At 52.3% G+C, this 21780-nt stretch overlaps 1 protein-coding gene across 8 annotated transcripts in view; it reads right to left on the bottom strand.

Moving 5' to 3' along the window:
* The window catches only part of WNK2 (WNK lysine deficient protein kinase 2), a 142598-nt gene extending 132038 nt beyond the window's left edge, over positions 1–10560 (bottom strand). For all 8 annotated transcript variants that reach the window (XM_045165135.1, XM_045165134.1, XM_045165136.1 and 5 more), the window contains exons 1-2: positions 10333–10560; positions 9089–9762 (exon numbers count right to left, since the gene is read on the bottom strand). In XM_045165135.1, the coding sequence (XP_045021070.1) occupies positions 9089–9760 (672 nt within the window). In that variant the 5' untranslated portion in view covers positions 9761–9762; positions 10333–10560. The remainder of the gene's footprint in view (positions 1–9088; positions 9763–10332) is intronic.
* Between the last annotated feature and the right edge of the window lie 11220 nt (positions 10561–21780).

Below are 21780 nucleotides of genomic sequence, written 5' to 3'. Positions count from 1 at the left end.
GCTTCCCCCCTGCCCTTGTGCCCACATCCTGCTCATGGCCAGCTGATAGTCAGGCCTGAACCTCACTGCCAAGGAGCACCCCCCGCCCGCCAAAGCCAAGTGAGGACAGCTCTGTGCAAACCACCAGAATTCGGGGGCACTTAGCAGCAGCAGCAGCAGGCCTCGTCCAGCACCCCTCTTTCCTCCACAGCCTCCTCTGCCCATGTGCCTGGGCAGGGTTCATGCCATGCTATCTTTAATTCCTGAAGCCACCAAAGAGACTCCACTCCTGAGCACCTGGGGAATATCCCAGCTCAGGAGCTGGCCATCCCTGGTCCCCAGGGAGGTGGGATATGAGGGGGTCCACTGTCTAGACCCTCCTGATTTGTGCACAAGGCATAAAGACCACTCCAGGAGCACAGAAGCTCCTGGAAGCAGATGCTTAGGCAGCCCACAATCCAAGACCACCTTGCCATGGTCAGGGACACTCTGCCCAGGCTGCAGCCTGCTCCCCACCTTCAGAGCACAGCTGAGCAGGGCTTTCTGGAAAACCCCTCCAAGAGGACCAGAACAGGAAGCACAGAGACAGAAATGGACCCTAAACCACAGACTCTCCCCGCAAACCAATACACAGGATTAAGAAACATTCTAGAAACATAAACTTTAAAAGCAATGACACCTAGAGACTATAATGGTATTTATAAAAGCCATACATGGGGAAACAAGAACTTGAAGGTAATATGCAAAAATAATAAGTAATTATAATCACTTAATTATGAGTTTTTTCATTTCTGCAAACTTCTTTAATGTAGCTGTTACACTGCTTTGTTTTGTTTTTTAATTAATAAACTATTTTTTAAGACATTCTCAGCTTATAGAAAGACTAAGCAGAAAACAGAATTCCCCTGTATGCCCTCACACCTGCACAGTATTGTCTATTATTAACACTTTGCTTTGGTGTGGAACTTTGTTATAAGTGATGTGTCAATATTGATAAATTATCTTTAACAAAAGTCCATATTTTATATTTCAGTTCTCTCTTGGTGTTGCACGTTCTATGGGTCTGGACAAATTTATGACACGTATCCATCATTATGGGCTTTCCTGATGGCTCAGGTGGTAAAGAATCTGCCTGCAATGCAGGAGACCTGCATAAAGCTTTGCCTTATCCAAAAGGCCATGTAATTGGAATTATATAGTATGCAGTCTTTTCAAATTGACATCTTTCACTTACTAATATGCATTTAAGATTCCTCCATATCGATTTGAGAGAATAGCATTGAAACATGTATGTTACCATATGTGAAATAGATCACCAGTCCAAGTTCAATGCATGAAGCAGGGCACTCAAAGCCGGTGCACTGGGACAAACCAGAGGGATGGGATAGGGAAGGAGGCGGAAGGGGGTTCAGGATGGGGGGACACATGTACACCGGTGGCTGATTCATGTCAATGTATGGCAAAAACCACCATGATATTGTAAAGTAATTAGCCTCCAATTACAATAAATAAGTTAAAAGAAAAAAAGATTCCTCCATATCTTTACATTGTTTGATAGTTCCTTTCTTTTTAGCACTGAATAATATTCCATTATCTGGATGTTCTATAATTTATCTGTTCAACTACTGAAAGCTATCCTGGTTGCTTCCAAGTTTGGGCAATTATGAACAAAGCTGCTACAAACATCTGCATGCTGGTTTTTACGCAGACATAAATTTTCAACTTATTTGGGTAAATACGAAGGAGCATGGTTGCTGAATCGTATGGTAAGAGTATGTGGCAGTACTATTTTGCATTCCCACCAGCAATGAATGAGTGCTCCACCTGCTCCACACCCTTGTTAGCATTTGGTGATGCCGTGCATGCGTGTGCTAAGACACTTAAGTCTACGGACTGTAGCCCACCAGGCTCCTCTGTCCATGGGATTCTCCAGGCAAGAATACTGGAGTGGGCTGCCATGCCCTCTTCCAGGCAATCTTCTCAACTCAGGGATCAACCCACGTCTCTCGTGTCTCCTGCGTTGGCAGGCAGGTTCTTTACCACTAGTGATGCCAGTGTTCTGTATTTTGGCCATTCTAATAGTTGTTTAATGGTACCTCATTGTTTTCATTTGCATTTCCCCCAATGAAATATGATGTATCTGCTCAATGGTTATTTGCCATCAGTATACCTCCTTTGATGAGCTGTTTGTTAAGATCTTTATCCTACTTTTCCCTCCAGGAGCTTCCCTCTGTTCTAGAAGCCAAGGTCAGAAACAAGGAGAAGACTGTGGGTCTGTGTTCACCTTCCCTGACTCACAAAAAAAGAGAGTTGGCCCATTTTTTAATCTGGTTGTCTGATTTCTTATTGTAAAGTCTTAAGAGTTAAGAGCCCCAGTATTCTGGGGCTTCCCTGGTGGCTCAGATGGTAAAGAATCTGCCTGCAATGCAAGACTCCCTGGTTCCGGGTAACAGCCCTTTATCAGATATGCATTTGGCAAAGATTTCCTCCTAGTCTGCATTTTGTTTTTTCATTCACTTATAGGCCTTTGCAGAGCAGCAGTTTTTCATTTTAATGAAGTCGAACTTAAAAAGTTTTTCCTTCACAGATCATATCTTCAGTGTTGTATCTAAAAAGTAATTGCCAAACTCAATGTCACCTATGTTTTCTTCTATGTGATCTTCCAGGAGATTTATAGTTGTGTTTTATATTTAAGTCTATGAGCCACTGTGAGTGAACTTTTTTGAAAGGTATCGTCTGAGTCAGATCAGATCAGATCAGTCGCTCACTCCTGTCTGACTCTTTGTGACCCCATGAATCGCAGCACGCCAGGCCTCCCTGTCCATCACCAACTCCCGGAGTTCACTGAGACTCATGTCCATTGAGTCAGTGATGCCATCCAGCCATCTCATCCTCTGTCATCCCCTTCTCCTCCTGCCCACAATCCCTCCCAGCATCAGAGTCTTTTCCAATGAGTCAACTCTTCGCATGAGGTGGCCAAAGTGCTGGAGTTTCAGCTTTAGCCTCATTCCTTCCAAAGAAATCCCAGGGCTGATCTTTAGAATGGACTGGTTGGATCTCCTTGCAGTCCAAGGGACTCTCAAGAGTCTTCTCCAACACCACAGTTCAAAAGCATCAATTCTTCGGTGCTCAGCCTTCTTCACAGTCCAACTCTCACATCCATACATGACCACAGGAAAAACCACAGCCTTGACTAGACGAACCTTTGTTGGCAAAGTAATGTCTCTGCTTTTGAATATGCTATCTAGGTTGGTCATAACTTTCAGATTCCTTTTTTTGCACGTGGATGTCCAGTTGTTCCAGTACTGTTTGTTAAAATAACCAATTTTTCTCCATTGTGTTGCCTTTGCTCCTTTGTCAAAGGTCAGGTCATATACTTATTTGCATTTCTTTCTGGGCTCTCTATTCAGTTTCGGTGATCTATTTCTCTATACCACACTGCCTCCTTTATTCAATTCTTTTTTAAAAACTTTAACATTTACTTAGAGAATGCTGATCTAAATTGAAGGCAGTGATCAAGTATTCCAGAAAATCTTAGAATTTAAGTCAGGAGCAGATCTGGATTTGAAAACTATTTGAAGGAGGAAAACCCATAGCTGACTCAGGCTGCCAACCTCACACAGACTGGGCTTCTGCATCCTCACCAAGGGAGCCTCTCCACCCAAAACACAGCTCCTGGATTGTCTGTGCCCAGAAGCAGATCCTAATCTGCTTCTGGGAGAGTGCAGCTGCTTCGTTCACACCCTTTCCTTATCTGCAGCTCAGATGATAAGGTGGCAGCAGCCAGGTGTTCAGGCAGAGGCACAGGCCCTCCAGCCTCAGGCAGGCCTCCGCGCTCCTCCAGATACAGCTTGCTCTCCACCTCAAGCTCAGCTTCTTAAAACTGTTTAGACCAACACACGTGGGTCCAAAGGTAGCTCAGACAGTAAAGCATCTGCCTACAATGAGGAAGACCTGAGTTCAATCCCTGGGTTGGGAAGATCCCCCGGAGAAGGAAATGGCAACCCACTCTAGTATTCTTGCCTGGAAAATCCCATGGACCGAGGAGCCTGGTAGGCTACAGTCCATGGGGTTGCAAAGAATCAGACACGACTGAGGGACTTACTTCACATGGGGTGAGAAGAGTGCCTGCCCTATGTTCAGTGCTGAATGTACTTCTCCACACTCCCCATAGCCCTGTGAGGGTTGGCTAGCACTATCTTCATTGCACAAAGAGGCAAACCGAGGTTCACAAAGACAGGTGCCCTCTCTATGGCCTCCCCGCTGGGAAGCTGTGGGGCTGGGACCCAAATGCAGCAGGATACCTTGCTCCCAGAGTGGGTTCACACAGTGTGCCCTGCCTTCCTACCACCTCGGGCAGATGCCAGCACCGATCTCACCGTTCAGCCAAGGCAGACCACAAAGGAGATCCTCCCTCTGGGCTCCAAGTCACTGGGCAATTCAGGCCTGAAAGGCTCAGCCTGGTACACGCCAGAGCCCTGAGAACACCTTGGGACACACACACTTGGCCAGAGAAGCAGCTTCTTCCAACAGGGAATGAGCCACAATGCCCAATGTGCCCACAGTGGTGACCCACAGTTCAGGCTGCTCGCCCATCACTGCTGACCACACTCTGACAACACCCCCAACAAAGCCTGGGCACAGGGGAGGCCCCTCTGAGTTCTGGACGTGGACACTTCAGCACTGGTGGGCACCCCCCCAGTGCATTCCACAGGCTTCTCAGGCAGCTGGCACCCACCTTTCTCACCAACCAGACCCGAAATGTGGTCACGGTGGCACATGGAACGCCATTTGAGAAAGCAAATTCAGCGCCGACACCCAACTGCTTTCAAATTACACCTCTCGAAACAAAATTAAGCTCTTAAAAGATTACTTTTTTAATAAAAATAAAAAAGCACAGTGACCACCAATCAAATTGAGCTGAGCCCTTTCTAAGCATCCCTGGTGGCTCAGACAGTAAAGAATCCGCCTGCAATGAAGGAGACCTGGGTTCAATCCCTGGGCTGGGAAGATCACCTGGAGACGGGCACGGCTTCCCAGTATTTTTGCCTGAAGAACCCCCCTGGACAGAGGAGCCTAACAGTCCATGGGGTCACAAGGTGTCGGACACAACTGAGGGACTAAGCACAGCACCCGAGCATCCTACTACAGCAAGCAAGCACCATCTCCTCTGCACATCCCCTTGACTCCCTGTGTCAGCCGGATCCGGCTGCTTGTGGCTCCTCTGAAAGCAGATGAGGCAGCACCTGAGTCTGCTATGGAGGCCACAGGGAACACCTCTCAATCTCAGGCCTGAGGTTGCCCAGCACAGCAGGGCACATGCCTGGTCTGCCCATGAAAGAGGATGGTACGCTTGTATGATCAGAGTGTGAGTTCAGCACCCAGTACAGCCATGGGAGAGGTTCCAGGCCGCACCAACAGCAGGAAGACCTGGTCACCCTTTGAGGACAGTGAGGGGACCAGCAGGCTCAAATGGCTGCACCGACAGACCCCTAGAGGCATTATCCACATCCAGGGCGCAGGGAGGTGAATGTGACAGAGGTCTGGCTGGGGTGGGTGGGTTGGGAACACATGAGTCCTCCATGGCCACAGGATGGAGATGTCAGTAGGTCCTGTGGTCCTCACGACTCCTGGGCCTGGAGTCCAGGCCATCACCACCCCACGGGAGTGCAGTCACCTCTGGGCAGTACCAACCAGCAGGACAGCTTCATGACGACACCTGAGGGACCCAGGCACCCGTCCCTGGCTGATGGGGACTCAGGCCCATCTCTTTAGGACTCTCATGGCCCTCAAAGCCCCTTCAAGTACTCCAGAAAGGTCAAGAGCTGACACCTCCATGAGGGAAAATGTCTCCCGCACTGGGCACAGGCCAGAACACAAGCGCAAGAAACATGAGCTCAGGTGGAATCCCCCGGAGGCAGTGCCCAACCCTGTAAGAGCAGCTTTCTGTGGGGAGGAGGAAGCACACAGCACCTGAGACCTGTCTCCCTGGATGCAGGGGCCTGCTGACGGGAGGGGCAGTACTGACCAAGGGGGCTGAAAACCAAGGTTCCTTCCAAGTTCTCGAGAAAGATGCTTAAGCAGGTGGTCCAAGAAAGGCCAACAGGCCATCTCCCACGAGGCTTCTGGACACTGGCCAGGATCTGGGGTGGCTGCATTTTCTCTGCTCCGAGGCCCTACCCATGGCTCGGAGGCATCAGCAGGTGAAAGAGGGTGCCTGGGTCACCTGGGACCATGTCAGTGATCCACATCTATCCTTCCATGGCAACCCAGAGTCAACCAGAAGGCCCAGCTATCCCATGCACTGTCTGACAGGATGGGGTCTGACAGGGGCCAGAGCTGGCCGCACAGAGGTGGGTAATGTGAGTTACAGTAAAGTCAGTGGTTCTAGGTCCCTGTTGCTAATGTTACATGTCCTGGTGCCAGAAATACACATTCATTCAAAATAAAACAGAAGGGTAGGTAATACTTTAAAATGGCTTCCCCCCCAAAATCTGTATCAGTTCCGAACGTCTGGAGAATTTAGGAGGTAATGCCCTTCACTGTGATGTGAACACATATTGCTCTTTCCGCAAAGCTCTTTCAAAACTAAATTCTAGAAGGAAACTGGAAGTCATGGAGATCTTACATCCTCCAAGCCAGACTTATTAGGTCCAAAAATGCAGCCCTTCCTTCCCTTGGCAGGGAACCCTAGAAAAATCGAACGGGTGACACTGTCTCAGTTCTGGGGGAGGCAGGCAGGTGCCAACATCTCCCACGACCTCAAGGTTGAGAGGAGGAAACGGACTTTTGAGGGTTGATTTCCAGGGTATTCCCAAGCTGCCTGCTGAGGAGCCTATGGGGACTGGGGAAGGGAGGGTTGGAGAGCAGGAGGAATCCTGCAAAGCTCCTGCACTGAAGGCAATGCTCCTGGCAACCCACCCTCCACTGGGAGCCCTGATGCCGGGGAATTCTGGGTGCTGGGTGGAAGATGAACGTCTCCACCCTGTGCACTCAGAAACCCCTTCCCCACACACAAAGCCAGCAGGCCACTTGTCACCCTCCCTGGTGCTTGGTGATCTAAGAGGACTGACTCCGCGCCCTGCCCTCCACCCTTCTCTCCTCTCCTAAGGACGGCTGGGGGCCTCTTCCCATGACGCTGCCATCCCTTCTATCATCTGGATCCTCACAGGTGACCTTGGTGGGTGCTCAACAACCAAATGGGGGAGACAGCAGCCTCCTGTTCAGTAAAGAGGAGAGGGCACACAGCAGACCCCTGGCTGCTGCCCTAAGCTGGGTCCCAGCCCCATTTGGTGTAAAACCCTCTCAGACCCGCCCAGCAGAAGGCAGCTGAACCCAAATGCTGCACCATCAGCCCTCGTGTTAGGGGAGATACAGGAACAGTTTTCTGGCTGGCATGGGGCCCCCAGTAATTACTGTAGAAGAAGCAAAACTAGACAGAGTAGAAGCCAAATCTCCCACCTTCCCACTCCCACCAAGAGGACAGGAGGAAAGGCCCCCTGGATAGCTACACTCTGGTGCCACTCTGCTCAGGGACCCAGAGGCAGAACAGCTTGCCTTGCCTTAAAGGGAATGCAAATTAACAACCTCCTTCAAGGGTCACATGAGCCTGCAGCACCTCAACCAGATCAGCTGGGCTTTGCTGCTGAGGTCTAACTCAGCTCCTGCCTGCTGCAGCACCCCCACTCCTGTCCTCTACCCTGCAGAGGCATTCCGTGGCTGAGCACCACACCAGGCCACTCGGCAAGAGTAAGAAGGGAGGGAAGAAAGGCACATGACTGCACTCTAGCATCAGAAGTCCTTTTTCCTCTCCCATCTTCCCCCTCCGGGTCCCCTCTCTCCTGTGTGTTCACACACAGCAGTGATGCCCAGCTCACGACTGTGCCATCCCCCGGCACACCATCCCAAGGGCCCCAGACCAAAGACCACTGAGGCCAGCCCTCAGCAGGGCTCAGAATCTGCAGCCATGAGGGAAAGGGTCTCAATAGAACACCACTGGCTTCACCATGAAAAATCTGTATTTCCACAGAAGAACCAAGGAGCTGTGGGGAAGGGTAGGCTCCAGAGCTCTTTGTGTCAGGAGAAAGGCTGAGGACAGGTGGACACTGGACACATTAGCCAGCTCCACACACACACACACACACACGCACAGGCCACCCTGCAGGGGCCCAGAGGACAAAGCAACCAAATCCCATTTCTGAGCCAAAAAGGAAAGCTGCCTGCAGTGTGGCAGGCAGCCTGCGTCAGGACTGGCAGGCCCAGCTATTATAACTTTACAGGGTGCTGAGGTAGGCTTACACCCGGACGGCCAGCTCTCGCATAGGCCAGCCCAGTGCCTGACAGCTGTTCCCCCAAACAAGGGAGGGCCCATAAACACCCACTGTGACAGGCGCTGCCCGAGCTTCCAGGACTGGCCCAGGGCAGCTTGAGTTACCATTTATATAATCTTCTAGGGCTGGGGCTGACACAGCCAACAGGAGGGCAAGGTTATGAAAAATGCATGTCCAGAGCCTTTATATCCACAAAAACAAAAACCAAACCAAACCCCACCTGCATTTTGCATGACTTGACTTTAGGACTTCTCACACATCCATGTGGTGAACTAACTAGTGACAACGCCGCCAGGTTTTGTCCCCCAGGCCTCACTGCAAACAGACCCCAGGTCAAAGGAAGCCCCTCAGATATCCCCAACTAGGCCATCTACACTCTGCAAGATACAGCAAGGTGTTCATGTAAGAGCAGCTGAGAGTCCCCCAAACCACCCTGTGACCACCTGGACACAGGGCTCTGAAGCCCCCCAGCAAGTCAGCAAAGCCACTGTCTGTGTCAGTACAGCCCAGGAGAGCAGCACTAACACACACTGCAAGACACGCCCTCCAAGTGCCCCCTCTTCATCATGGGCTCACATCGTGCCGCAGTCACACACCACACACTGCGAGGTCCGACCTCCATCACCCAAACCTTCGCCACACAGACCGCCCGCACAACCACCCACCCACACAGAGGGTGGCAGACAGACGGCCGCCGCCAGGGTTGGCTTAAGCCAGGCATGGCGCCATGCCGGAACTGCACTCACCCACCAGCCACCTGCGGCCAGCGCATCCCTCACCTGCAGCTCGCACCAGGCTACTTCCACCCAGGTCTCCGTATCCAGCCCTTTATAGACCGTCTTGAAAGAGCCGCGGCCAAGCTCAATGTCAAACTTGAGGAACCGGCCATCCAGGGAGGTGGCCACAGCCTTCAGGTCGTCCTCGTCGTCTTCCTCCTCCTCGGGCTCCTCCCGGCGTGCGCGCCCGAGCTCCGGCCTGGCCTCGGGAGCCCCCGCGTCCTCCTTCCTCGTGGCCGCTATCTCCTCACGGGGACCGCCGTCGGGGGCGGGCACCGGAACTGGCGCGGGGTCCGGGCAGGGTTCCTGCGCTCCCGCCGGCTCCAGGCCGGGGTCGGCAAGGTTGCTCGGCGGCGCAGCAGGCGCGGCAGGCAATGGGGCGGCCGGGCGACCTCGGGCGCGCTCGGCAATGAGGCGGCGCGTCTTGCATAGCAGCAGCACCCTGCGCTGCAGCGGCTGCGGGGGCTGCGCGCCCGGCGCCTCGGCAGCCTCCAGGCCCGGCGGCTCCTCCTGATCAGACTCCACCACGCTGCGCCGCAGGAAGCGCTGGGGCCCCGGCCGCGCCGCCCGCACCCGCGGCACTGCCGCGGGCTCCGCCATGCCCGCGGGACCCGCACCGCGCCCGGCCTCCATCAGTGCGCCCGGGGCGTTTCGGCGGCCGCCATCGTCGTCCATCTCTGCGGGCAAGGACACACAGGGCCGTGTGAGTGACGGCCTCGCCGCACCTGCCCGGGCCGCGGGATGAAACAGCACCGCCCCGGAGTCCGCACCCTGCCCTCCCTGGCCGCGGAGGGACCTGCCGAGCTGTCCGTGGGGAGTGGCTGCAGACCCGACCCGGAGGCCGGGTTGGGTGGGAGGGGGCCGTGCCCTGCTCAGGCCTGGGCCGCGGAGAAGCCCTGCAGGGCTGTCTCACGAGGGACCGGGGAAGGCTGCAGAGGGGACCGGGAGGCCAAGGAGAGCACACCTGTGCCCTGCCCAACCGAGGGGAAAGGGGCCTATTGGGATGTCCCTGGGAGGTGGAGACGGTGAAGACGGGACCGGGAGGCCGCGGCTGGGGGAATGGGGGGCCCGTGCCCTGCTCAACCCTGGGCCGGGGAGGGGTGAAGGAGATTGGGGAAGAAGGAGGTACTGGCCAGGCGGCGGCTCCACAAAGGACGCGGCCCGGGGCGCAGGAGGGGCGCGCGGGGAGGGGGCTGCGGCGACGCGGCGCGCACACAAAGGCAGCGGGCGGGGGGCTCTGCACTCACAGGGCGAACGGGCGCCGTCCATGCCCGCGGCCCGGCAGCAGGGGCGGGCGAGACCGCTCTTAGGGCCGGGATCCGCGCTCGGTCTGGGTAGCTCGGGTCCGTGCTCCAGGCCCGGGTCACCCTCTGCACCAGGGCGCGACGCTACTCCCTCTGGCCGGCCCGCGCCGGGGCCGCGCTCCCGCGTGCTGCTCCGGCTCCGCGCGGCTGCGCTCCGGCACGGGATCCGACCCGGCGCGCGAGGAGGGCGGGGCATTCGGCTGCCCGCCCCCGGCCGGCGCGGCGGGGCGGGGCCTGGCACGCCCACCTGTCCTCGGGCGCGCGCGGCCACCTGCAGGCCAGCCCCGGGGCCGCGCAGGCCCGCTGCGGCCCTCTTGTTCCCCCTCCAGGGGGCGCTGCTGGCCTCTGAGGATCTTTGGAATGCCCCACCAGACTGCTGGCCGCGAATGGTCTGTTATCCCCCCTGCAGAAATGGCTTGACCATCCTAGTCTGTCCGCCTTTTGGAAAGGCTTTCGATTTCATCAAGATTCAGTCAGTCCAGGAAGACATCCTGAATTACAAGCCTATCCGTTTCAAGCTTGTCCATGACGGACGAGCCTAGGCCTATCAACGGATGAAGCTAAGCATGTTCCAGACAGACGCATGCAAGTCAGTCTGGCTTCCTCCGTGCACCCTAGGACATGCTGGTGGCATGTGGGCATCATGCCTGCCTGGTGATGGAGGAGATGACAGACAATTCATGTAATCGCTGGCAGACCGCTGCCCACCCACACCTGGCAGATGTACATAATATGGCAGCAAGTATCCCCACACATCGAAGCGGCAACCTAAATGCTGGGGGATCGAAGAGAACCTGTCCCTGACCGAGTGCCCTGTGCTTGCTTTCTGCGACCTTAGGGGTACTTTGGGGCGGCCCTGCTTGCCTGACTCTAGTGACAGGGAGTTCACTCTCTCTGCTGACCCATGACCCATGAGTATACAGCTAAGCAGCTAGTGGACAGGCTGCAGTTTGCTCATCCATGAGATGAACATAATGGTTAATGCACAGCTGGTGTTCAACAAACGCTTACAGAAGCAGGGAGGAATGGAGACAAGACCTACCCTCTGCCTCTGCTCCAACCAGTTCCCTGCACAGCCCACTGATAGGAAGGTCAGGGTCTGGGCTTGCCCCCAGGGAGCCCAGTCAACAGGTACTTTTGAGGGTGGGCCTGCCTTTAAGTGGGCTCAAACAGCCTGGGGTCAGTCCAGTGGTCAGACCCAGTGCAGCCAGGCCACTTCCCTGAGTGCCCCCTACAGGCTACTGCATGGGGAGGTGGTCCCTCACTTGAAGACTATGTGGGGTCCACCCCAGGCACAGGTGAAATAGTGGAGAGCCAGGTCCCGTAAAGGGGATGGAGCAAAAGGGGGGACTGTGTCAGGAGAGTAGAGTTGGGGTGATGGGGGCAGGGCAAACTTCTCAGGGACTGAAGGAAGTTTGCTGGGACAGGGAGATGGAGTCGGGGCATATGGGACTCCCAAGCTTGAGCTCCGAGGCTCTGGAGCCTCCGGCAACTGAGGGCAAATGGTGGGGCACCTGGTGCTCTGGCTCCTTGGGGAAGTCTCCCCATCCAGTGGGGGCCGAGCAGTTCTATAACGCATTGTTTTCTTCTTTTATAATGATATAACATTTCTTTTACTCCCAAATTTGAAAATATGTGTTGATTTTTTTAAATAACAACTTTATTAGGATATAATTTAGTTACCATGAAATTCACTCTTTTAGAGTGTACAAGTCAGTGATTTTTACTATATTCACAGAGTTGTGTGACCATCACCACTGTCTAATTACAGAACATTTTTATCACTTCCAAAAGAAACTCATGCCCATTAGCAGTCACTCCACATTACCCCTCTCTCAGTCCCAGGCTAGCAGTGATCTACTTTCTATCTCTATAGATTTGTTAATTCATAACATCATATATGAGCTTTCCTAGTGGCTCAGTGGTAAAGAATCTGCCTGCCAATGCCAGAGATGCAAGTTCCGTCCCTGGATCAGGAAGATCCCTTGGAGACAGAAATGGCAACCCACTGCAGTATTCTTGCCTGGAAGATCCCATGGAGAGAGGAACCTGATGGGCTACAGTCCATGGGGCCGCAAAAAAGTCAGACATGACTTAGCAACTAAATAACAGCTCCATCACATAGAAATCGAATCATACGACAGTGCTTTGTGACTGGCTTCTTCCATTCAGCATATGCAAATGCAGATGGCACCATTGACTCAATGGACATGAATTTGAGCAAACTCAGGGAGATAGTGAAGGACAGGGAAGCCTCAGTTAAGTTCAGTTCAGTCGCTCAGTCATGTCTGACTCTTTGCGACCCATGGACTGCAGCCCGCCAGGCTTCCCTGTCTATCAACAACTCCAGGAAGGGAAGGGAAGCCTGGTATACTACTGTTCATGGGGTCACAGAGAGTCGGACACAGCTTGGCAACTAAACAACAACAAGTATGACTTCCACTGCACCACCTGTAGCAGGCACGTCTTGCCATATGCAGCTGTCCACTCAGGAGATGCTCATCAGGCTTGCATCAAATAACTGAATAACGATTCAAACCTTTTTCCCCTATGCAGTGAGTTACTTAAATTTATTTAACTTTACTCAGCTTGGCTCATACCAGATGCTACATTATATATCCTTGTTGGTTCAGTCCAGAGAACACGGCTTTAGCCCTCAGATATCCTGAATGTGCAAGTGTTTGAAATCCTCTCCCTATGACCCTGCTGTGAACTGAGCCTGCCTCCAGGTGTGGGAGATGCTGTCAGCCCTCAGTCTCCCATCAAGGACCACCCCCAAACTGCACAGCTCAGTTCCTGACCCCAGGCTTTTTTTTTTTAATGGATTCAACTTTTAGAAACAGTTTATTTCCATTTTATGGTTAAGAGTCTGAAGAAGAACAGCTAAGACCATTCAATGATCATTCCTACCCATTCAGTGGCCTGAGCTGTGGGAGAGCAGATCAGTCTTAGTGGGAACTACTAGGTGGGCACAGAGGGCACCTGCACACCTTCAGACCAGCCTTCAACCTCAGCAGGAGTTGTGGTAAACTCCGGAGCTGAAGCAGCCCATTCACCCCAACCATCATCCTTGGTCACAGCCTGCCCTTCATTCTCAGTCTCTGATGGAAGCAGATGGAGTGTGGCACAACTTCTGGTTGCACAAAAGAGATGATGCTTGTGTCCACCACCTGAGACCCACTGAATGAGCCCTCTTTTCGTGTCTCAGAGCAGGATTGACTTTGGTTTGTAAAGAAAGAGAGGGTCCGCATGGCTCTAGAGACCTGCATGGATCATGAAATAGGGAAATGGGCAGAAGAAAACACGGGCTATTTTCCATGTTTTCATCTCTCCTAAAGCCCCAGGAATTTGAACCAGGGGTCTTGAGTAACATTGTTGTTGTTCAGTTGCTAAGTCGTGTTCGGCTTTTTGTGACCCCATGAACTGCAGTGTGCCAGGCTTCCCTGTCCTTCACTATCTCCCCAAGTTTGCTCAAACTCATTTCCATGGAGTCAGTGATGCCATCCAACCATCTCATCTTCTGCTGCCCTCTTCTCCTTTTGCCTTCAATCTTTCCGAGCTTCAGAGTCTTTTCTAATGAGTCAGTTCTTTGCATCAGGTGGCCAAAGTATTAGAGCTTCAGCTTCAGTCCTTCCAATGAATATTCAGGGTTGATTTCCTTTAGAATTGACTGGTTTGATCTCCTTGCAGTCCAAGGGGCTCTCAATAATTTCTTCTCCAGCACCACAGTTTGAAAGCATCAATTCCTCCATGCTCAGTCTTTATGGTCCAACTCTCACATCTGTACTTGACTACTGGAAAAACCATAGCTTTGACTATATGAACCTTTGTTGGCAAAATGATGTCTTTGCTTTTTAATACATTCCCTAGATTTGTCATAGCTTTCCTCCCAAGAAGCAAGCATCTTCTAATCTCATGGCTTCAGTCACCATCCACAGTGATTTTGGAGCCCAAGAAAATAAAGTCTGTCACTGTTTCCATTTTTCCCCATCTGTTTGCCATGAAGTGATGGGACCAGATGCCATGATCTTAGTTTTTTGAATGTTGAGTTTTAAGCCAGGTTTTTCACTATTCTTTTCCACTCTCATCAAGAGGCTCTTTACTTCCTCTTCACTTTCTGCCATAGCATGAGTAGAGTACCCGATAGCCAACAAAAATAGGGGTGAATCACTGAGCCCAGTGGGTGGTGGGGCCTAAAGTAAGTCATGCTGCTCAAATAATGATAATGATGATGATCCCCAGTGCTGAGCTAAGTTTGCAGGAATTCTCTTGTCTTGCCCCACACTGTCCTAGGGGGCCCTGTTATCAGATGGGAAGCACTAGAGAGGCAGAGTCTTGCCTTAGTTTGTTGAATGCAGGCAGTGGACCTGGAGGTGAACCAGATCGCACCTCACTGTGAGCTGCCTCTCAGCCTGAAACTGCTGCCTTCTAGCCTTTTCAGAACTTTGTGGCCAGTCCCTGCCCATAGACTTTTTGCTAGTTCGAGGGGCTGGTCTTTGGCAAGCTGGTACATGCCTCATCACACCAGCTCTCTCGCATCCTCTCTTAACACCTCTGTGCATGTGGCCCCTGGAGCTCTAACTCTGCTGGCTCTTCTGTCTCATGCCCATGATCCATCCCACCTCCAGCTTCACCCCATATAGCACTGGGGCTGGGAATCTGTGCTCCATCTCTCCCAGCCTCCAGTGGCTTCAGAAAGGCATTGTCAGAGGAACTGCTGGCAGCAGCAGATTGAAAGGAGCTCCTGTCCCCATCTACTGAACAGGGGGTATACAGTACTCTCCATCAGACTTCTTTTGGTCCCCAGAGCCGGTCACATGGCTCCACTCCTCTCCTAGGGAGCAGCCAGAGCACAGAAGAGCCCCCTTCCACACTCCCAATCCCCGAGGCTGAGCATCCCCTGAGGTGGCCACCCGTCCAAGCTCCACAGCTTCCTTCTGTCCATACTCAGAGTATGCACTGCTGTCTGGGTTTCAGTGGGAGCAGAGTCCCCAGTGTGCTCAATCAGCCTGCCAACACCTGGTATCTCAGCCCTAGGATTGAATGGATGCTCCGCCCAGTCTCAGCCTCAGCTCTCTCCTCAACTCTCAGCTCTTGAGGGATCTGTCTTAATGGGCAGGCTGAGGAGTGAGAGGTGGTGGTTTAGTCACTAAATCATGTCCAACACTTGCAACCCCATGGACTGTAGCCTGCCAGGCTCCACTATCCCTGGGATTTTCCAGGCAAGAATACTGGAATGGATTACCATTTCCTTCTCAGGGGATCTTCCTGACCCAGGGATCAAATTCTGGTCTCCTGCATTGCAGTCAGATTCTTTACCGACTGAGCTGACCCTCTCTCAATTCTAGCTTGACCCCAACCACATCTGTCTACTGCCCTCTAGGGATGCCAAATCCCAGTTAAGGCCCCAAATTCTGGGTTGTGTTCTATTAGTCCTGATGGCTCATGCCAGCCCTTGCTTACCATGGCCCCACGGCCTCTCTTATCCTGTTGCCCAAATGGATCCACTGAGCAGGCTAGCACAAGCTTCCTGGAAAGCAATTCATAGTTGGAGCAAGAATGTAAAAAAATGTTTATACCCTTTAAGTCAGTAATTCCCTTTTGGGGAATTTATACAAATGAAGTGACCAGCTATGCAGATAGTGGCACATAAAGATGTTCACTGAAGGGTTGTTTATAATAAGCATTAGGAATAATGTAAAGTTTCAGCAATTGGAAAATGGCTCAGTAAACTGTGTTATTCCGACATAATCAAATATGACGAAGCCATTTAAATGCTCTTGGAGTTTTATAATGAGGCAGGAAGTGATTAGAGATAATTTGAAGTGACAAGGTACTGGAGAAAAACCAGAAGAGAACACACCAAAATGTCAGCAGTAGATGGTTTTGCTTTTGTGTGTTTTTCTGCACTTTGGACAAGAGGCAGCTTCGCTTAATGTGTGGCCCATGTCTTTGGAAAAGGGGGCGCACTGATTCAGCAAGCGTCTGGAAGCCTGGATCTGATTCGAATCCTGGCACCATCTGTTGGCCATGAACTGCAACTCACTAATTAATGTCTCTGAACTCCAGTTTCCTGATTAGTCACAGGGTGGTAGCAGCACCCAGTTCCTGGGGTTGTGACAGAATCACTAAATGAATCCCTAGGGGTTCTAGCAGGCCAGTAGGACTGAAACATGGTAGCCATCCTGGACTCTGACCACCTCCTACCTTGCCACCTGTCTCCTTGCTGGTGGGACCTGACACAGAGAAAAATGGCCCCTGATTCAAGAGAGCCATTGAATCCCTACTTCCCCAGGGGGACGTGGAGGTTGGATGTCTTAGCAATTTGCTTAGGACCACAGAGCTAGTGTGGAAAAGGCAATGGCACCCCACTCCAGTACTCTTGCCTGGAAAATCCCATGGATGGAGGGGCCTGGTGGGCTGCAGTCCATGGGGTCGCTAGGAGTCGAACACGACTGAGCAACTTCACTTTCACTTTTCACTTTCATGCATTGGAGAAGAAAATGGCAACCCACTCCAGTGTTCTTGCCTGGAGAATCCCAGGGACGGGAGAGCCCGGTGGGCTGCCATCTATGGGGTTGCACAGAGCCAGACACAACTGAAGCAACTTAGCAGCAATAGAGCTAGCGAGGAGGGAGGGCAGACATGTGGGCTCATTTGGACAGAGCAGAGAGAAGGAGCATGGAGAGCATGCCACAAGGCCTTGGCTGGAGTCCTCACACCAGAGCCAGGCCACCGTCCAGGACAGGTTCTGACAAGTGGCCGAGGTGGGCTATGCCACCATGTTTCACAGGGGTCGCACTCACCCGGAGTTTTCTCTTTACATTCAGTGGGCCCGATCAGCCCCCATGAGCTCTCAGGGGAGACACATAATTCTCCATGTGATGCAAAAGAGGCTTTTTCCACTGGCTGGAAACTTGGCCTACTTGACTTGGGGTTTTCCAGCTGACCCAGTTCAAATCGCAATACCTGCCCCTGGGAATGCCTGTTCATTCAGAATGAAAAGGTGTCCAGGTCATATAATAGATCATCACCAAACACCCGTTGAGCCCTCTAGAGAAGTCTCATCCCACTGAGGCCCCAAATTCTGGCCTTTCTCCTACTAGTCCTGTTGGCGCATGCCAGCCCTTGCTTGCTGTGGATCTACTGCCTCTGTTTCATCCTGCTGCCCAAACAGATTCACTGGTGGCCAGGCCTAGTGCACACTTTGGAAAATGACCGCATCATAAGAGGAGGCACTGCCTGTCTTTCAGCTATGCTTCCTTCTCTGTTGGCTTCACATACAGTCTGACTCTTCCTGGAGGAGCACCCATGCCCACCAGTAGCTCCACATTGACATTTCCAGTGTTTCCCTCCACAGCTCTAGGAAAGCCTTGGAGATGGATGTCTTTAGCGGAGAGGTCACGTGTTCATCCCTGAACCACCCCTGGGGACAGGGCTGGGATGTTCTGACGTGCCAGACTGGGCACATGTCCCCCTTTGGTCCAAAGACTGGATGTGGGAAGAGGGCTTGTTCCAAAATAAGGAGGAAGCATCCCACTTACACCCTGACCTTGACCTTGGGAACGGAGGCATGGCTCCTCTTTGAATGTCTGCACCAACCCCCAGGGAGCCCCATTCATTCTTCTTGTAATTGTGGCTTCAATTTGCTCATCTACTGAATGGCTCACCTCATCAGACCATGGGAGAATGGGAGGGCCCTAAACAACCTGGCACACAGTAGGTGCTCAGTAAACATCAATGCCACCCTCCTAGGCTCAACATGCTGCACACACCTGCCAAGGGAATGCGTCACAACCTCTGAGGCCATTGAGCTGCAACATGTTTTTCTATAAGGTTTCATGTGAACTACACATCCAGGAATGAAGTCACTGATCAATAAACCACAGCAGTGACTCCAATACTTATTGGTCTTAGAGACAGAATTGCCATTTTACAAGGTAACTGGGCAGGCACCAACAGCCAGAATCACACTCCACTTCGAATAAAGACCGGAACTATAACTGGCATTAGTAGATACTGCAGGCAGCCTCAGGCCCTGGGGTGGTTTCTACATCAACATCACAGGGACAGACAGGCAGGAGCTGAGCCCTGGACGCCATGGGGTAAGGATGTGGGGTATTGTGTGCTGCATGGGGCTTGACATGGTTCTGTCTGTCTGTGAGGATGTGAGTGGTGGGAGGGCTAGGGGGCAGGGTGCCTTGGTTCTGAAGCTGAAGGGCAGAGGCCAACACAGACACCAGCAAGAGCAAAGTAGGGCTTTTAACGGAGGAGACACCAGGCTCGAAGAGGAAGGGGGAGCTGCCCAAGAGCACATGGTGATCAGGCTATAGAACCAGGCCTCCAGGGTCAAAAAAGGCCCTGTCTCTTGCTGAAGGGAGCTTTAAGTGATCATTTATTAGATGTGTGTGTTTGTGTGTGTGTATTGGTTGTGGGGAGGCCTTCCAGACCCAAGAGCAAAAGGGGGCAGGGCAGGGAGGAGAGATCAGAGATTTAAAAAAGAAAGATAACATTGACCAAATTTTTAAATATTAAGAAACAACATCTAAAGGCAGCCATTCCCTTGAGAAAAAATATTCACAACAGATATAAAGGGCAAGAAGAGTTATCATTAATATACAGAAATTCACATGAGTCAATACGGGTTCAGTATTAGCGGAAAAAAGCCAAATTCCCCAAAGAAAAGAGGATGAAAGTCATGCCAACAAGCACAGAAAGTCTCGGAATGTATAGAACCACAGTTTTGTCTCACCAGGAACTGTCAGAAGGCAAGTAAAACAAACTGGCATCTTCATGTGGAGATTAGCAGTCCTGGTTTAATAATAAGGCCCGGTGCTGGCAGAGGGGAGCAGACAGGCAAGCTGTGAACAAGTAGTCAGTCCCAGCCTTTTAGGAAAGCAGCTTGGAAAAGCCTCACACTTATTTCTTACTCTGATTCACTTTTGGCATCTACCCTGAGGAAAGCAAAGATTTAGACCTAGAGTAGTTTATCTCAGAGTTACTATACATACCAAAAAATTGGAAATGACAAGGTTCCAGGGGGAGGCCTGGGTAACCCTTTGTTGTCCTAAACCAAGGAGTTTGTGATAATTGGTTACTGCAGCAATGTGGACTGATACACTCCACACTGGATTCCTGGCACAAGAAAGCTTGGTGTATTCCGCAAGCTCAAGGAACAATTGTTAAAACAGCCAATAAAGGAATAATCTCAAAGAAAATACACCAGATATCAGCAGTGGTTATTTCTATCTGGGCTTCCCTGGTGACTCACCTGGTAAAGAATCCGTCTGCAATGTGGGAGACCTGGGTTTGATCCCCAGGTTGGGAAGGTCCCCTGGAGAAGAGAACAGCTACCCACTCCAGTATTCTGGCCTGGAGAATTCCCTGGACTCTATAGTCCATGGGGTTGCAAAGGATGGGACACGGCTGAGCGACCTTCACTTTCACTTTTATTTCTATCTGGGTGAATTCCATTTTTTGTTTTCATGCTTTTCTAGTATTTTCAAATGGCAGTCATGGCTGTCCCACAGCTTGTACCATGCACTCACCTGCTTGGCCAACCCTGAACCAGCTGCTCGGTCAGAAGTTCATGCATTCGTAATTGTCACAGATTTTGGCCAACTGTTCTCAGGAGAGGTTGTACCAATTTACACTCCCACCAGTGTTGTCGGCTTGCCCACAGAGCACATTAATTGACTTTTGCATTAGGAGAAATGCTATATCCCCCCAAGGATTTAATTTCCATGTCTCCCGTCACTTGTGAGCTCAGCCTCTGCCCATGGGTTCAAACCAGCTTTCTTTCCTTCGAACTGTCCTCATAGAGGCTGACATCTCCCTGCCCTGCTGACATCCAGACCACCTTCGCTCAGCTTCTGAGTGACTGGTTCCATCTCCTTTGTCAGCCCTAGGCTCAGAAGTCACCTCCACAGAGGGGTGAGGTCCCTGAGGGGCCTATAGCCCTGCCTGATGCGGGGCCACCATCGAAGCATGTGCTTCTCTGCAACAGGCACTCAGGTCGCAGCCCAGAGCCCCTGCTCCTCTGGTCTGGCAGCCCCCTCACCCCAGCAGGGCCTAAGCCAGTTGGTCTGTGCTAACTGACCCATCTCACTCCTCTGGGCTCCCCATGGAGCAAGGCCTTTAACCTCAAGATGAAGGCCCCTATGGTGGCCATCAGAAGTGTGGCTTGGACTCAGGTCCAGCCCCTTGGCCACCCTAGGCCACACCAGCCTGCGGGAGAGACACCTAGGCTGGGGGGGTGGGTGCAATAAGCTCATCCCCTGGGCCTTAGTTTCCTATCTGCCAACCAGCAAGGTCACGGTCAGGGTGACAGAGCAGACATCTGCAGTGCTTCCAGTGGGCAGCCTAGGCCCGGGCACAGGAGGAGTGGTCACTGCAGCTCTAGGCAGCTGAGGGTGTGTGCCCTGAGCTCTCCATCCTTCTCCAGATAATGCTGGGTTGGATCAGCATCTCCATTCCCAGGGCCCACTTTGCCTGTGCCACAGCTGGGGTGGAGGCTGTTGGACTGGTCGATTAGTGCGTGCCTGGTCCCTGCCAGCCAGACCCCTGACCCTGGGGTCCCCACGCTTGCCTGCAGCCCATGCCTGATTCTGGTTGTAGAGGCCAGTGTCCCCCATACCACATGGACCAAGGACAGTGGGCAGTGCTAACTGGAGTCCAGGGTGTTCTCAGAGTGGCACTTGGGGAAGGGCCAGCATGACCCAGGGCTGCACAGGGACCTCTGTTCACAAAGCACCAGCATTCATTCACGGGGGCCCGAGGACAGGGTCAGGAGTTTCCCTGGGAGGACCAAGCCTGCAGCCTCACACCCTCATCTTCTTTCACAAGAATTTAACACAAATGGCGTGAGGCCCTGCAGACACAGGTGGAGGCAGCCAGGAGGCTCAGTGGCCTTAAGCAGGTGGTGGTGCCGCTCTCCAGCCTTGGTTTCCCCACTTGCGAGGAGAGGAGGACAGCCAGATGAGTGAATGAACGTGGTAGTCTCTGCTCAAAGGATTGGAGGATGGAAATAAGGGAAGGAGGGAAGAAGGTAGGGATAACTGAGAAGGAGGGAAGGGGGAAGGTGGAAGAAAGGAGGGAGGGAAGGGAAGAAAGATGAATAGGCAAAAAGACAGGATCACAATCTGCTAAGGATAAACTAGAAAGTTGCCCCCATATGGTCAGCTGGGAAACCCTGGACAGATTTGCTGATCTCTCTGAGCTCTCCTTTGTTGACCTGCAGGATGGAAACCATAATAATAGAGAGGAAGATAGCTTGTCCTGCATCCCCAACACCTGGAGCTCCCAGACCCTACGCTGTTCTGGTACTTTTCTTGGCTCTGCACTTTTAGAAGCACACCATGATGTCCAGCACGCGGTCATGGTCAGCCCATG

This window comes from Bubalus bubalis, chromosome 3 (assembly GCF_019923935.1).
Source record: "Bubalus bubalis isolate 160015118507 breed Murrah chromosome 3, NDDB_SH_1, whole genome shotgun sequence".
Classification (NCBI taxonomy): domain Eukaryota; kingdom Metazoa; phylum Chordata; class Mammalia; order Artiodactyla; family Bovidae; genus Bubalus; species Bubalus bubalis.
This window is presented reverse-complemented; position numbering and strand designations above follow the sequence as displayed.